The sequence below is a fragment of the Onychomys torridus genome, chromosome 1 (genome assembly GCF_903995425.1).
Source record: "Onychomys torridus chromosome 1, mOncTor1.1, whole genome shotgun sequence".
NCBI classification, from domain to species: domain Eukaryota; kingdom Metazoa; phylum Chordata; class Mammalia; order Rodentia; family Cricetidae; genus Onychomys; species Onychomys torridus.
The window spans coordinates 66,472,149-66,487,275 of NC_050443.1; the positions used below are offsets into that span (position 1 = coordinate 66,472,149).

The 15,127-nt window shown below is 36.3% G+C and overlaps 1 protein-coding gene across 3 annotated transcripts in view; it reads right to left on the reverse strand.

Moving 5' to 3' along the window:
* Folh1b (folate hydrolase 1B) overlaps window positions 1–15,127 on the reverse strand; it is a 59,846-nt gene that overhangs the window by 31,800 nt on the left and 12,919 nt on the right. The window contains exons 1-4 of one of the 3 annotated variants that reach the window (XM_036186060.1): window positions 11,486–11,644; window positions 9,640–9,765; window positions 8,386–8,572; window positions 2,266–2,359 (exon numbers count right to left, since the gene is read on the reverse strand). In XM_036186060.1, the coding sequence (XP_036041953.1) occupies window positions 2,266–2,359; window positions 8,386–8,572; window positions 9,640–9,705 (347 nt within the window). In that variant the 5' untranslated portion in view covers window positions 9,706–9,765; window positions 11,486–11,644. Of the gene's footprint in view, window positions 1–2,265; window positions 2,360–4,169; window positions 4,193–8,385; window positions 8,573–9,639; window positions 9,766–11,485; window positions 11,645–15,127 lie in introns of those variants that run through there. The other 2 variants (XM_036186051.1, XM_036186068.1) reach the window with 2 other exon arrangements.

Sequence of the window (15,127 nt, forward strand, 5' to 3'; positions counted from 1 at the left end):
ATACAAAGAAAATACAAAGTGAACAGGTACTTTTAGATAATCACTATATAAGATGTGCTTTCATAAAAGCATGGAAAAAGTATGTGTATGTTATTCATATATTGGTGAGCCACATTGTAATAAAAATCTCTTTTGTGTATTAGTTTATTTTTTTCTTTATTTTATTTATTCTTTAATTATTCTTCTCTCATATATTACATCCCAACTGAAGTTTCTCCCCTTATGGCTCTCCTACCAGTCCCTAACCCCCCATCACCCCTCTTCCTTAGATTCACTCCTCCATTTCCCTTCAGAAGAGTGTACACCTCCCAGGGATATCAACCAAACATGGCATATCAAGTAACAGTGAGACAAGGCACTTCCCCTCATAGTAAGGCTGGACAAGCAACACAGTAGGAGGGAAAGGGTCCCAAAAATAGGTAAAGGAGTCAAAGGCAGCTCCTGCTTCACTATTAGCAGGTTCTTATAAAAGTAAATCTGTTATGTTTATGTGACTCAAAACAGTACACGAGAGAAATGAAGAGTATAGTGACAAGAAATTCATACACAGTTACCGTAGTGTTTTCTTTCATAACAAAAATAACAAGAAACAGCTCCAGTTGTCCTTCAACTAGTGAATGGTGAAACAAGCTACAGTACCTTCATGTGTTTTAACAGCTCAGTAATACAAAACAAGAAACCTCATGCACAAAACAGACTATTTAGAAGCTAGATGCAATTTGAGATAGAGAGCATTTATAATTTTTCAATAAAATAATTATCCTACCTCAGTTAGGACACAACTAATATTTATCTTTCTATCCAGACCAAAGAATTAGTAGACATGACTAAATAAATCTTATATCTAATTCTATGAAATTCCATGTGTTCTCTTTCTAATACAAAGAAAATATTGGCTCATTTTAATAGGTTCTATAACTGGAATAATTTAATATATTTTTTGAAAAATCTGCTTTTTAACTTAACATATCACAAACATATTCCATGTTATTAAATATTCTTGCCCACTATTATTCTGTAGTTTATTGCTTTGTACAGTATCATAAAAAATGACATGCTTGAAGGGGCTGAAGTTTTTCCTCCTTTGAATTCTTCCACTATCACAAATAATCTTGTAATCATATTCCTCTTTAATATAAATGTTTAGACTTTATTTGTCGACACATTTATTTAAATGCAGAGTCCATGGTGCTTGTAAATGTTGTATGACATACTTAATCTTTACCTAATGGCACAGCTAACAGTAGAAACCTAAAAATGATCTGCTCTTAAACAGGGACACATAGCTCCAATTTCTAGATAAATGGATCCTCACTTATGAAACTGGTGGCCTTACATTAGGTCATGAAATGCTTTCTCACAGATGTGATAATGAAACAATTAAAAATTCTTTGAAGTCATGCACAATGGAGTACCCTTGTAGTTCCAAGATGTATGAACCTTAGCCAGAATTATTAACAAGATGCTTCTATTCTATGAACTTTACTTTCCAAGAAATTCCTTTCTCTTTCTTCCACAGGGAAGTGAACCATGAAGGGCAAGCAGCTAGAAGAGAGTAGGACAGGAACAGAGAAAAGCTCAAGAATGAAATCATAAATGGAGCAGAAAAACAGATTAAAAACTAAACATTAGTGGCTCTTACATTGTTATTCTGTTCCTCAAAGAGATAGAAATTTTAAAAATAAGAATGAAAAGATGGATAAATAAGAGATATATCAAGAAAAGGCTATGGAGAGAACAGAATAGGAAGCTAGAGAAGGTTGGGAAAGTGTCCACAGACTCAATGCCATTCTGACATAAGGTAAAGGATAAAGGGAGGGAAGAGAAGGAAAGAATGATGGAATGTCAGTATGACATTTATATGGGCAAGGCTATCAGTAGTCATTAATTAACAGCCTGCCATCTAATGAGTACTATGTTTCCCAGAGAAGTCTATCTTATCATCCTTGACACAATTGGCCACTGCCTGCTTGAGGACAGTGTCACAAACAGGGAGATGGGCCTCCCAACATCATGGTTCCAGGAATTATCCATGATTCATCCTTCAGCTGGAAATCCAGAATGATAATTTTCATGGCCCTCACTTATTGGATAGCCAAACACAAAATAAATTCAGAATCAGAATTATTTAAAATTGTAAAATCATTGTAGATTGCATTCCTCACTGAGGATAGATTTCTAAAGTTTGAAGATTAAAATAAAACATTTGAAAATTCTCTAGAATTAAATATCAAAACAGACATCTTTTTTTTCTGGCAAACTTACTGTAGGAGTTTCTGTGCATCATCATATCCAATCGGATGGACAGGAATACTTGGAAGTCCAACAGCTTCTGTCAACTCACGCCTATAAGCGTATTCTGAGAAAAAGAGTATATTTATCACTAAAAGTAGCCTTTTTCAAATGGATTTCTGCAAATGAGATTAAACACATTCTTTCATATATTCTAGAAGCAGTAAAATTCCAGGTGCCAAAAAAAAAAAAAAAATGGAGAAACTGAAACTCACGTACAAGTTTATGAGAGTATGAAGTCACCTAATGGCCTAGAATAACTCTTCTAAAAATGCCAAACAGAAAAGTGCTTTAAGGAGCACCTCCACTGCTAGTTATTGACCCAAGAAAAGAGGTGAAAGAGGGAATATGGGGTGGGACAGCTACACTTAAGGGCCATTTGAGGGGCCATGTGTCAACATAACACTGTACAAGATTCCTAAAATACATATGGAATGAAAGAAATCTAAATGGAATCACCTAATATTGGTGCAGACAAAGTTCCAAGTAGACATCTTTCATCATCAGTGTTTGGAATGGATTACATCTAATTGAGTTGATAGCCAAAGTGTCCCATGGGGACCTCCATACATCCTAGGCTATTGTTCTGGCTATTAGTTGCTCTCCACAAACAAAAATAATAAGGCCTTATGGTAAGGCCCTATTGCTGAAAACAACATCTACAGAACTCACTGAACATGGAGAAGTTGAGTTGGGGACTATAGAGCCTTCACTCTTACAGATAAGTGTTCATGGTACAGAAAGGTTCTCTAAATGGAGAAAGGTAAACAATAATACAATTATACAAACCATTCAATCTAACGTAATGAATGACCTGCTGCAAGTTGCGCTAGTGAATTAGAGGCAAAGAGCTTATGGGAGAAACAAACCAATATCTGGATTTAAAGTCCACTCAATAAATTGGAACCCATTCCTGACGCTGCCCCTGTGGCCAAGAACCTGAAATTGAATAGGCCAGGGTATTAGAGCAAAACCAAATACTACCTTTCTGCTAAAGGAAAGTAGCAATAAAATGACTCCTAATGGCATTCTGCTGTACTCATAAATTAGTGCCTTGCTCAGACATTATCAGAGAAGCTTTTTTCGTGGGAACTAAAACAAAGACCCACAATGGGAAATTGTGCAGAGATTGAGAGGCCTTAGAACATTCAGTCCTAAAATGGATGTCTACATCACATCCCTTCCTTCAAGAATCAGGAAATCCTCTAGAAGCAGAGGCAGAAAAAATTTAAGAGCAGAGGTGATGAAGAACATCAAGAAAACAAGGTGTAGTTGGGAGTTTTCCTGCCTGACCCACAGTCAGGACAAATCTCTCTCACCCGCCAGGCCCATAGACGCTCAGAACCAACCAAGTAAACATACGAAAACTTACATTGTTTAGAAACTGTATGGCTGTGGCAGGCTTCTTGTTATCTACTTCTTCTATCTTAAATTAACCCATTTCTATTTATCTATACTTTGCCACATGGCTCGTGGCTTACCAGTACCTTACATCTTGTCATAGTGGCAGCTGGCGGTGTCTCTCTGCCCCAGCCTTCCACCTCCCAGAATTCTCTTCTCTCTTGTCCCGCCTATACTTCCTGCCTGGCCACTGGCCAATCAGAACTTTATTTATACAGAGCGATATCCACAGCACTTCCCCTTTTCTTCTTTTTTTTTTTTTTTTAGGAAGGTTTTAACTTTTACATAGTACAATTACATATAACAAAACAATTATCAAGCAAGAATTACAGTTACAATATTAAAGAAGATATCCTATCTATCTTATATTTGTGAGTCTAAAGTTTTATATCTAACTTATCTTTTATCATAACTGAGGAAATTATAACTATCTAGCCTTCAACCACATCAAAGACCTCAGAAGGATATAATATTACCTGAGAAACGGAAGAAGGATGTAAGCATTTTTCAGGAGTCTTGCAAGAGTAGACAGAGACAGCTGGCAGCCTGGACAGTCACCTAATGTTCCTTTGTAAAGTTGGGGCATTTGTCTTCAGCCCACAGAGCTAGAGTCTCTTGGTCACTTCTCTTAGTGTCCTGTAGAATGTCTGGCAGTTTCCTCTGTGAAGCAGGAACCTGAAGGACCATTTTGTCAAGCAAAGTTTAGTGGTCACCTTTCTATTGGTCCTGCATGTCCAGTTGATCGAGCAGTCCAGGCAAGAACAGTTTCTTGCCCAAATGGCTATTTTTGCCAAGGTGAAAAGATAAACTCCATATGAAGTGTCTTCAATGCCCATCCTCCTCTCTGAAGTAAATCGGTGCTGCCAGGAGTAGACATGTCTCACTGTCCAGAAAGTCTAAATTTTAAAAATATTTTAAATGCCATATTCTGTAGGTCTTTGAAGTATTTGAAGATTACCTATCTATCTGAAATATCTCTATGTATACCTAGAAGACTTAACTAACATGGCTCTGAGTATGATTATCATAGATGACTATCAATCTATTTTTAATTATCCATTACAATTTAAAATGAGCTATATAAACATAATACCTTAAACATGAGTAGAAATATGCACACAGTATAACAAAATTAACTTTAAGTTTGTATCAATAGACTAAAGTCTATACCAATGTAAAACATTCTAAAAAAGTTGTTGCTCTTTAGAAGTAAGTTCCTTAATCTACCCTTTTATCCTATTATATCTATATCATATCCCCTTTTCATCTTTAGAAAAAGATTGCATTGATAATCAACCTGTTTTAAATAAAATAGTGGTTTTTCTCTGTCCCACACCAGAGGGCTCTTCTGATTTGGGACACAAGAATCTCTTAACCTTTCCTTTTAGCAATATGTCTTGGTTTACAGAAGGAGTGAGCCAATTCCATCTCCAAAGCCAGCTGGGAATTTGGGCGTAGTTTCTCTTACTACTTCCTGCTGGAGGGGGGCGCTGTATCTTATGGGAACACAAAGAAAATTTTAGAATTATGGAGTAGTCCGTGAGGGTAAACCTCTGAGCCAGTTGCCTTGAAGCCATTCTAGATGTCAGATCATCTGGGCCATGGTGTCATCGGAGACCTTTCAGGTGGTCTTGGCTGATCAAACCTGATGTATCTTAATCTGGAACAAATCCATAGCCTCTGGCTTTCTGTGAAAACAAAAGCAGAGACTCTTTTCCAAAGCAACATATCCTTATATCTAAATTTTGAAATCAAGGTGCCTTTAAAATTTCCATATTTGTTTAACTCAACAGCTTTTACGATCAAATATTTTTCTGCAGTTAAAAATCCCAAAGACAACACAAACCAGATTCTCTGTGTAATATCCATCTTTGTAAGAGTGAATTGCCTCTGTGGCTGCTGGCTCTGCCCACCTCAGCTTCCCAACATGGCAGTGGTATAGTTTACAGCCAGCTCTGGGTCTGGAGCCATGTGTACCATCAACTATCAGAAGCAGTTCTATCAAAGCAGCGCATAGCCCAGAAACCTTTTTTCTTTTTTCTTTTTTCTTTTTTAAACTAGCAAAGGCTAAATCCACTATGCAGCAGAATAAAGTACTGCTTTTAGACTCCTCATTCCCGCCACACTGCAGGTCAGATGCACACGCCAGGAACCCACCATAGTAGCTCAAACCGGCAGGCTGCTGCTAACTTCAGAGAGACAACTAGGAAGCTGTTTTTAAGCTCTGTTTTAGAATCTTTTTTGTCAGGTTTTAGGTAGAAACTTTTGCCAACACATTGGGTGCCATTTGTAGTTAGAGTTTTCCTGCCTGGCCCACAGTCAGGACAAATCTCTCTCTGGTTCCCTGACCAGGAACTACAACAAGGTGTTCAAAACAGAAGATGATCCACATATAAACTCACAGAGACTGGCAGCATACACAGGGCCTTCCCAAGTCTGTGACAGATGAGGTTTTAGGGCTGAAAGGAGAAGTAGGCAAAAGCTCCCATCTCTAAACCAGACTTTATCTCCAATGGATAACCAAACACAACAAAAAATTAGTTTTCTCCAAGTGAATTTCACTGGAAATACAAAGCACTCTCAAGGATAGGCTTAATGCCTCATAGTAAATGGCCAACAGAGAACAAACTCAACAGAGAACAAACTCAATGGCATCTCTTTCGGCTCTTGGTCTCATAATCTTTTTTCAGGAGATATATTTTTACACTACCAGCCTGTTGCTTGTATTTTATTGCTTCCAGTTTTTGTCTTTTATGGGATTCCTGTGTGACAAACATTTGTGTCTCTGCATCTATACGTGTTTCTTGTTATTTTTCTTTTGTTCTTTTTCTTCTATTTGTTTTTGTTCTAATCAGATTTATTTGTTTTTATTTCATATTATTTTGTTCTGTTATTATTTGGATACCTAATTGTTTCCTAATGAGAGATTGAAAGCTTGTTTGTTCAGATGGTAGGGAAGGTGGTAAAGATCTCAAAAGAATTGGGGAAGATGAAAGAATATCAGAATATATTGTATGAAAAAATATATTTTCAATGAAAGAAAAATTAAAATGTAAAATTTAAAAATTATAAAAATGCATAAGACATACAAAGTAACAAATGTTATCTTTAGGGATTACATGCCTTCCCTCTAAAATTCAATCATTTTAAATGTTCAAATCATGAACAGAAGTTCCAATTACTTTAAATTTTATTCTTACAATTTTAACTTAATAGAAAGAATGTGAGTTGGAAGAGGTTTGTTTTTTTTTTTTTTTTAATGTGGAAATGGAAAGGTAAGTGTAAATAAAAGTCATACAAGACAGATTTGTGTGTTTTCATTCTATTTATATGATCAGTGTTCTGTTTAGTATTTGAGGCTGTTTTCTTTTTTTATAAATTTTGAAAATTTCATACATGTATACAATTTATCTTGATCGTGTTCATCCCTGCTCCCTCCAACTCCCCATGAACTTCCACACACTTCACTCTCCCTATTTAATGTATTTTATTAAAATCCCACTGAGCCCAATTAATACTTCTCATATGAAAATGGACGTGGGGTCATGAACTGGGAGCATGGGGAGCCTCACAATGGCTTGAACCACCAACATGACTACTTTGGGGCCACATAATATAATGTGGTTTTAAAGAATGAAAACAGCTATGTCAGCGCTCTGTGTTTTAAGGAAGGTTTTCAAATCCTCCAAACACATAAGCCTTAGATAAATATGTGATTTGATGAAGCAGAGATGAAAAATAAATGTGTCATGGGTACTTTGACAAACTCCTTTTTCCTAAATTATGAGAATTCTCTCTGTCCCAAACTATGCGAACTAAATGAACACAGATTTTGAAAACATCATCTGATAGTTGAATGCATCCAAAACAATTTATCTGTTAAATTAATGTTTGACCAAGCAGCATTTCAGCAAAGGAGAAGAATGTGGACTCTGAGGCCCCACTGGGACTTTGAATTCCAATACCCTGGTTAGTGATGTGGTGATTGTGGGCAGACTGCTTGTATCATTTCATTTTCCTCCAAGTAAGAGATCATAATACCCTGTTGCATGTAAGGTTGATAAGTCATGCAGAAGCTGCCATTTAAGAAATATGACTTAATACTTATCATTTATCTTGACAAAGCAGCAAAAGCTATTTTATCCTTAGTGCATTATCTAAACTCTTTATAAGACATTTTGCTCTTCTGCTCATTATTAGAAAAGTAAAAACTGTACTCGTGAGAATTATAAGTTTTGTGTGAATTTCCTAAACAAGAAAAGACAAGCTGGCCAAAATTCATAGTGAGAAGAAAAAAACACATGAAAAAAAAAAAAAAAACCAGACTAGAACAGGCATGAAAATACTTATATTCCTGTTTAACTCATGTTCATTGCTGATAATCACACACTTTGCTGAAGAATTATTTTAAATACAGTCTTGTTGTATTCTATCTCCCTTCCATTATATTATACATGAACCATGTTACATTTTAATATCTGAAAGAGTCTGAATTCCAAACTTATCAGGTCCAAGCCTTCAAATATGGTATAAGGAACATGATCCAATGATTTTCAGAATTTGAAACTTTTTTATTTCTATGATTAAAAAAGCATAAAAAAAATATACCCTTAGTCATTTTGCCAAAGAAATCCTCTACAATTTCATTTGAAATGGTCAGTTTCTTATGATGTTTGAGGTCAGATCACTCACCATTGGCTGGGTAACCTGGTGTGAGGGGGTCACCTGCACCATTAAGATTTAAAACATTCCCACGCTGGACACCACCTCCAGGGAGGTTCCAGCCATCTGGATAAGACTTCACCCCAGGAACAAAGTAGTCAGCAGGATCTGAGTACAGAATGACTCCTTTCGCACCTGCCAGTTGAGCATTTTTAACCTGGAAGACATAGTGTTTCTTTTCTCAGGTTAGGTTATGTTGCTCCAGACTAATGTCAGATGCCAAGATAACGTTAAATGAATAGCTAAATTTTATCTTCTATTTTAAAGATCAGTTCTCACTGGGTTTCCAAGGCTGAACTTGAATCTATTCTGTAGACCAGGAAGGCTTTGAACTTGTAATTCTCCTGCCTCACCCTCTCAAGGGGTTATGGCTATGTGACACTAGTCCTGGATGCTACTTCAAAATCTCAAAGGTGATAGGTTTTAAGAGTGGCAGACCTGGAACATTTCCATCACAGTGGGAGCAAGGATTTGCTGCTCCCTCTGGTTTTATTCTAGAAGCATAATAAGCAAGAAGAATTCCCAAGCCAAATTCCTATTAAATCTATGTCAGAAGGGGAATATCTTGGCTTTTTTTCACTATCTATAATAATGGTCCACATTAAATTTATTTTAGTAAGTCTTTGGAAGTAATATTTAAAATAAAGTTAATAGAAATTAGTAGGAAATTCAGTGTGAGGATTTTTGTGCTTTGTTTTAGGTTGGGGAAATTTGCAGGTACAGAAAAATCTGCTGCATTTGCTCTTGCCAAGAAGGTCAGAATTTCAAGAACACAAGAACACAAATATATTAGGTGTCTTCCTTGTAAGGTGAGAGTTTATAGAGTCAAGAGAATAATAATCTCAGAAAAATTTTAAGGAAGTTGTTCAATATGTGTAAAATATATGCAACATTTTAGATCAGGGTAAATATTAAAAATGCAATCAGCATGTGTATCATAGAAAACAGTGGATTCATTAGAGCAAATTCACACATGAACATCACGTGCTTTCATTACTATCCTGTAATTTTCTATTACCCTCTTCTTTCTCCCATCATCTTTCCTGTTTCTCTTCTTCTTACTAACAAATAGGCCCTACCCTCCTATTTTCATGTGCATTTATTGATTTTGCTTTCTTGACTCTAGATTCCACTCATGAGACAAAATTGCAATATTTGTCTTTTTTAGCTTAACATGATAACCTCCAGTTCATCTGCTTTCCTGCAAGGACATCATTTCCTTACCTTATTTCCTCTGAACACTTTCCCATATCTGGCAATCACAATCTTTCCAGAACAATTAATCTTCATGTCCCGTTCCAGTTTAAAGAAGTCTTCAGTTCGTGCATAGTTAACATACACTAGATCCCCCTGTTGAGATCAAGAACAATTTAGTAGAAAACATGCAAATGGAGGTATTACTGATGAGAGCCATCTGTTATGGAAACAGATACAGATAAAGCAAAAGTCCCCAGGAGGGTCAGGACAGATGAGTATCAAAAAGAAAAAAGGATAAGTTAGCTTAAATTAAAAATCTAATTAAACAGGTTAAGAGACATATGAGTTAAATAATAAATTTTCTTTTACCTATCTTTTATTGGGTAGATATAAAATGTAGAAATACCCTAAAGAATTATATCAGTATTCAAGTTGCTACATGAAATCTGAAAAAGTCCGGTCACCATAGGTTGACAAGCCCTTGATGAAAGAAAGCTTTTTTCATTTTAGACTGTACAATCAAATAGGAACATAGTGGGTCTTCACAAACAACAGAGACCAAAAACTGGCATTTTACGGGTTTATTTCCAGTCATTTGTGTGATCATGCAAGCATATTGTCATTCCTAAGTCTCAACATTGTCATTTGTAAAGTCATTTTCTGAATTGTTTTTCCTCTAATCTATACATAGACATATTCTGAAAAGTAATGCACATATCCATTTATTTTGCTCAGGAATCTAAAAAAAATGCTCATCATACCTCTATGACACCAAGTAACTGCAAGAAATATAATTTCCAACATACTATAAATAACATTTCAGAAGCGAGGACACAGCTGTTCATTTATAGCTGAAGGTGTATAAATACTCATGCTTATTTACTACTTAACTTCTTCCATTTAAAAAATATATGAACACAATCTGAGAATGTAGCATCATGGTATAATATCTAATCATAATGTGCCAGTTCTAGGCTCAGTGAACAAGACCACAAAGATATTAATTATGACCAAAGCCCCAAATCTACATATGAGTGTATATTTCTGCACTTTCACAATTTTGCCAATTTCTTTTCTTTTTTTTTTCCTTAAGCATCAACTTAGAAACCTTTGTGATGGGCTGGCCCTAAAATACACTGCCTAGACTGTTCTTCAGTGAATGTTCTGCTTCAAATGCAGGGAAGGCTCTTCGAAAGAATGTAAGAGCTAAGTATGGAAATACATACTGTGAAATACTGTCTCCTGGACACACTGGCTGTTGCATTCAGGAACTCAGACTCCCCATAGTTACCAGCAGGAGATCAAGGAGCCAAAATTCCTGTATAGATGGGTGAGGCCCCACCCCTTACTTAGAAACTATTGGTAGTTGTTAGCTGCTAAAAGAGGGAGAATCATCCTCTCATGAACAAGCGGCCACTGGCAGGTTTCCCTATGCTCCAGAAGATAGCCCCACAACTGTGCATTTATGGGCAGGACTAACTAGCATTTTCATCCAAGAGCAAATAGATAAAGAAAGAGAGAAGAAAGGAGACTGAAATGGGGAGAGAGAGAGAGAGAGAGAGAGAGAGAGAGAGAGAGAGAGAGAGAGAGAGAAGTTAAATTGGTCTGTTCACATTTCTTGATTTTATCAGTAAGTTCCCACTTGGGAGAAACAATTTGGGGGAGATCCTCCCCTTAAATATTAAAAAATGACAGCTATCTTTTGATAAACTGGCAATCATCATAAGACAAACTATTCTGGAGAATGGGTTTGGAAAAGCATGATTTAAAATTTTGCAAACAAAAGTAACCAATAGATACACTCTCTAGGCAAGTGATATTCTCAGTTGAAAAACCACTTTGTGCTAGACAATGGCCTTCTTGTATGACTTACATTGTGCTGTTGTTCTATGATTGTGAATATAATCTGGCCCTGGGCTTGGAATTTTCCCCGATTCCTTCAAGCTTCTATTTTTTCTGTCCTTATCATTATAGAAATTTGGGTGAGAAAAGCAGTGGTCCTCAAAGATTGGTCCTGGAGTTCAGCCTTACAGAAGACCCTGTGAGAAGCACACATGAGCTCTTGGATACTTCCACAGACATGCTGAAACTCAGAAAACAGAATCTGTGCTTTGTAAACCCTTAATTTCTGACACATATTAAAACCTGAGAAATACTACAGTATGTTTATAGATGTTGTGAAATTGCAAATTCCAGATAGCCTAATGCATGAGCCAGTATTATATGTTCCACATGATTCAGATCACATGGATTCAAGAACTAATGGTGGAGAAATGTATTGCATATACATAAGAGACCTATATAATTAGTAGAGAAGTAATGCTCTACTGGCTGGGTTACAGATCACCCAGGAAATCACAACAGTCATCACATGTGCCTTCTATTTGAATGTAAATAGTGATAGCATAGATAGTGAAACCTTCTGCATCATAGTTAATATTGTGGAAGAATTTAATCATGTTTGCAGGAAAGAAAAATAATAAGATTTGTGATTTCTTTTGAGAGAGAAAAAAAAACTATGTAGTTCAGACTGGTCTCAAACTCATAGCCAACCTCTTGCTTCACTCTTCTGAGTTCTGGGGTTACAAGCCTTGTTCACCAGGCCTAGGTTGTGGTACTTTCTTATGAATAAAAATCTTTTAGAATTTTAAATAAAATAATTAAACTTTAGTGGATTTTATCAACAAGTTACTCAATAGAACTACAAGCTATCTGGGTATGGCTATAATTTTCTCTTAATAATATGCTATATCCCTGTTTAGAAGTATAATCTGTTTTGACATACAGTCTTTTACTGCACAATACATTTACAGTGCTCTTCACTGGGACACACTAAACTAACCCTCTAAGATTTCTTTAAGTGTATTTTATGGTTTCCTAATAATTTTAAACTACATTTCATTGCCATAAGTGTTATTATCTCATGGTATTTATCCATATATTTGACTCTGATATGGCAAATTAATCATATCTTTGAAATGAAGTTTTATTAGTTAGTATTTTGTGTTATACATCTTGCTTGTCATATACATCGCTTTGTAGAGAAATATTGTAAATAATGAAGACAATTTTTCAATGTTTAAAGTAAAAAATGAAGAAATAATAGGTAAAAATCAAAATTTGGAATGTTTTTATTACAAAGGGAAATACAGGCAAAAAGAACCAATAATGATAAGCCTAGAAGAAGATACTTGTGATATCTAAAAGTGTTATGGTTGTATGTAATACTTAAAATACTTAAAAGAAACTGATAAAACTAAATAGGAAAAATGTTGGAAATTCACCAGAAAAGAAAAAGGACTATAGTTAGCCATTTGCAAACTGAAAATCAGATTGAGTGCTGAATATGTATGTCTAGGAATGAACAACCTTATTGATAATCAAGAGAAAGTTCAATTAAAGAAAATTAAAAACAAAATTATAGTTATATAATTTTGAATGTTTAATGAAAATTTGAGGGAAGAGAGACACACATTATAAATAGGTGTATAAACATCTACAGGCTGTATCTTGGAAAATTCCTTATTTGCTACAACATAGCAATCTCTTTGTTTACTGTACACAAAGAAATACTCAAAGATAGTATGATATTGAGGTAAAAAAGGTGGAGTTAGGAACAAACTATGTGTTTGACATCAAAAGAATGGATAGCTACTTGCAGGGAGCACATGAGGGCTGACTACCACAATGAACACTGTACGTGACTACCACAGGTACCAAGACAACAGATCGCCACATTGAACACTGTGGCTGACTATCAGTGACCACTACAACTGATCAGAATAGTAACAATTACAGGTTACCATTACAGCTGACCACAGTAAGCACCATAGATGATTGTCACAGTAATCATTAAGACTGACCAGTACAACTATCTATCTCAGAGTCCACTATGCCTGACCACTAGTGACCACTGTAACTGACCAGCCCAGCTGACCACCAAAGTAACCACCAGAACTGACCATCACAGATGATCATAATATTGACCACTATGGCTTTCCATCACTCTGGATAATACAACTGATCACCACTGAGACCACCCCAGTGGTCAATATGTCTGACCATCACAATGAACGTGACAACTGGCCATACCAATGACCACCAGAGTGACCATTATGAATTACCATCTCAATAAGCACTACAACTGTCCACCATAGTGACCTTATGTTGGACTAGAGAACAGTAAAACAAATCACTACAGTGATTACCATAGTGACCACTATGGTGTCCATGACAGTGAACACTACAATTGACTACCTCAATGACCACTGTCTTAATCAATCTTCTATTGCTCTGAAGGGATACCATGACCAAAGCAACTTATAAAAGAAAGTATTTAATCTCTGCTTGCTTACAGTATCAGAGGTTTAGTCCATTATCATGGCAGGGAGCATGGTAGCACACAGGCAGACATAGTGCTAGAAAAGAAGTAGCAAGTTCTACATCCTGGTCTGCAGGAAACAGGAAAAGAGAGACACTGGTTCAACCTTGGGCTTTTGAAAACCACAAAGCCCACCCCAACTGACACACTTCCTATAACTAGGTCACAACTCCTAATCCTTCTCAAGTAGTCCCATTCCTTGATGACTACAAATTCACATACATGAGCTTATAGAGGCCATTCTTATTCACATGACCACAACTAAGACCATCAGAGTGACCACTAAAACTTATCTCCATAATGACCATTACAGCTGACTAATGCAATTGTGCACAACAGTGACCACCTCAACTGACTACTGTAGCCAATAATCCAAACTAACCACCACAGTGACACTATGGCTGATCATCACAGTGACTACCACATGTGACTATCATACTGACCACCATGGCTGACCACTAAGGCCAACCATAATATTGATGACAACTGACTACCATGACTGTCCTTTACAACAAAAACTACAACTGACCACCACAATGACCAACTGACAAGAGCTACCATTCTATATGACCCTACACCCTACAGCTGCCTCCATAGTGACTCTGACAGATACCACTATAGCAGACTATAGTAATGACCACTGTGGCTCATCACCACAGTGACCATAGCAATTCACCATTCAGTTGCATACTATGACTGACCATCAAATTGACCACTACTACTGACATCAATAGTGACTATTACAGCTGACCACTAAACACAATACTGACAACTTCAGCTGACTAATATAACTGACTATTACAGCAGAACAAAATAGTGACCACTATGTTTACCATTACAGTGACCACTACAGCTGACCACTTATGCTGACCAAAATAAGCATCACGGATAACTGTCACACAGCTGACTATCATATGAATAACTACAGCTGGTCATTACAACTGACAATCTCAGTGTCCTCTTCCACTTAAAAACTTAATTTTATTGTATTGTATTGTTTGTTGCAATGTGTATGGAAGATTGTAGTTAGAGATTTTCCTGCCTGGCCCAGTCAGGACAAATCTCTCTTACCCACCAGTCCCACAGTCGGTCAGACCCAACCAAGAAAGCATACAGAAACTTACATTGTTTAGA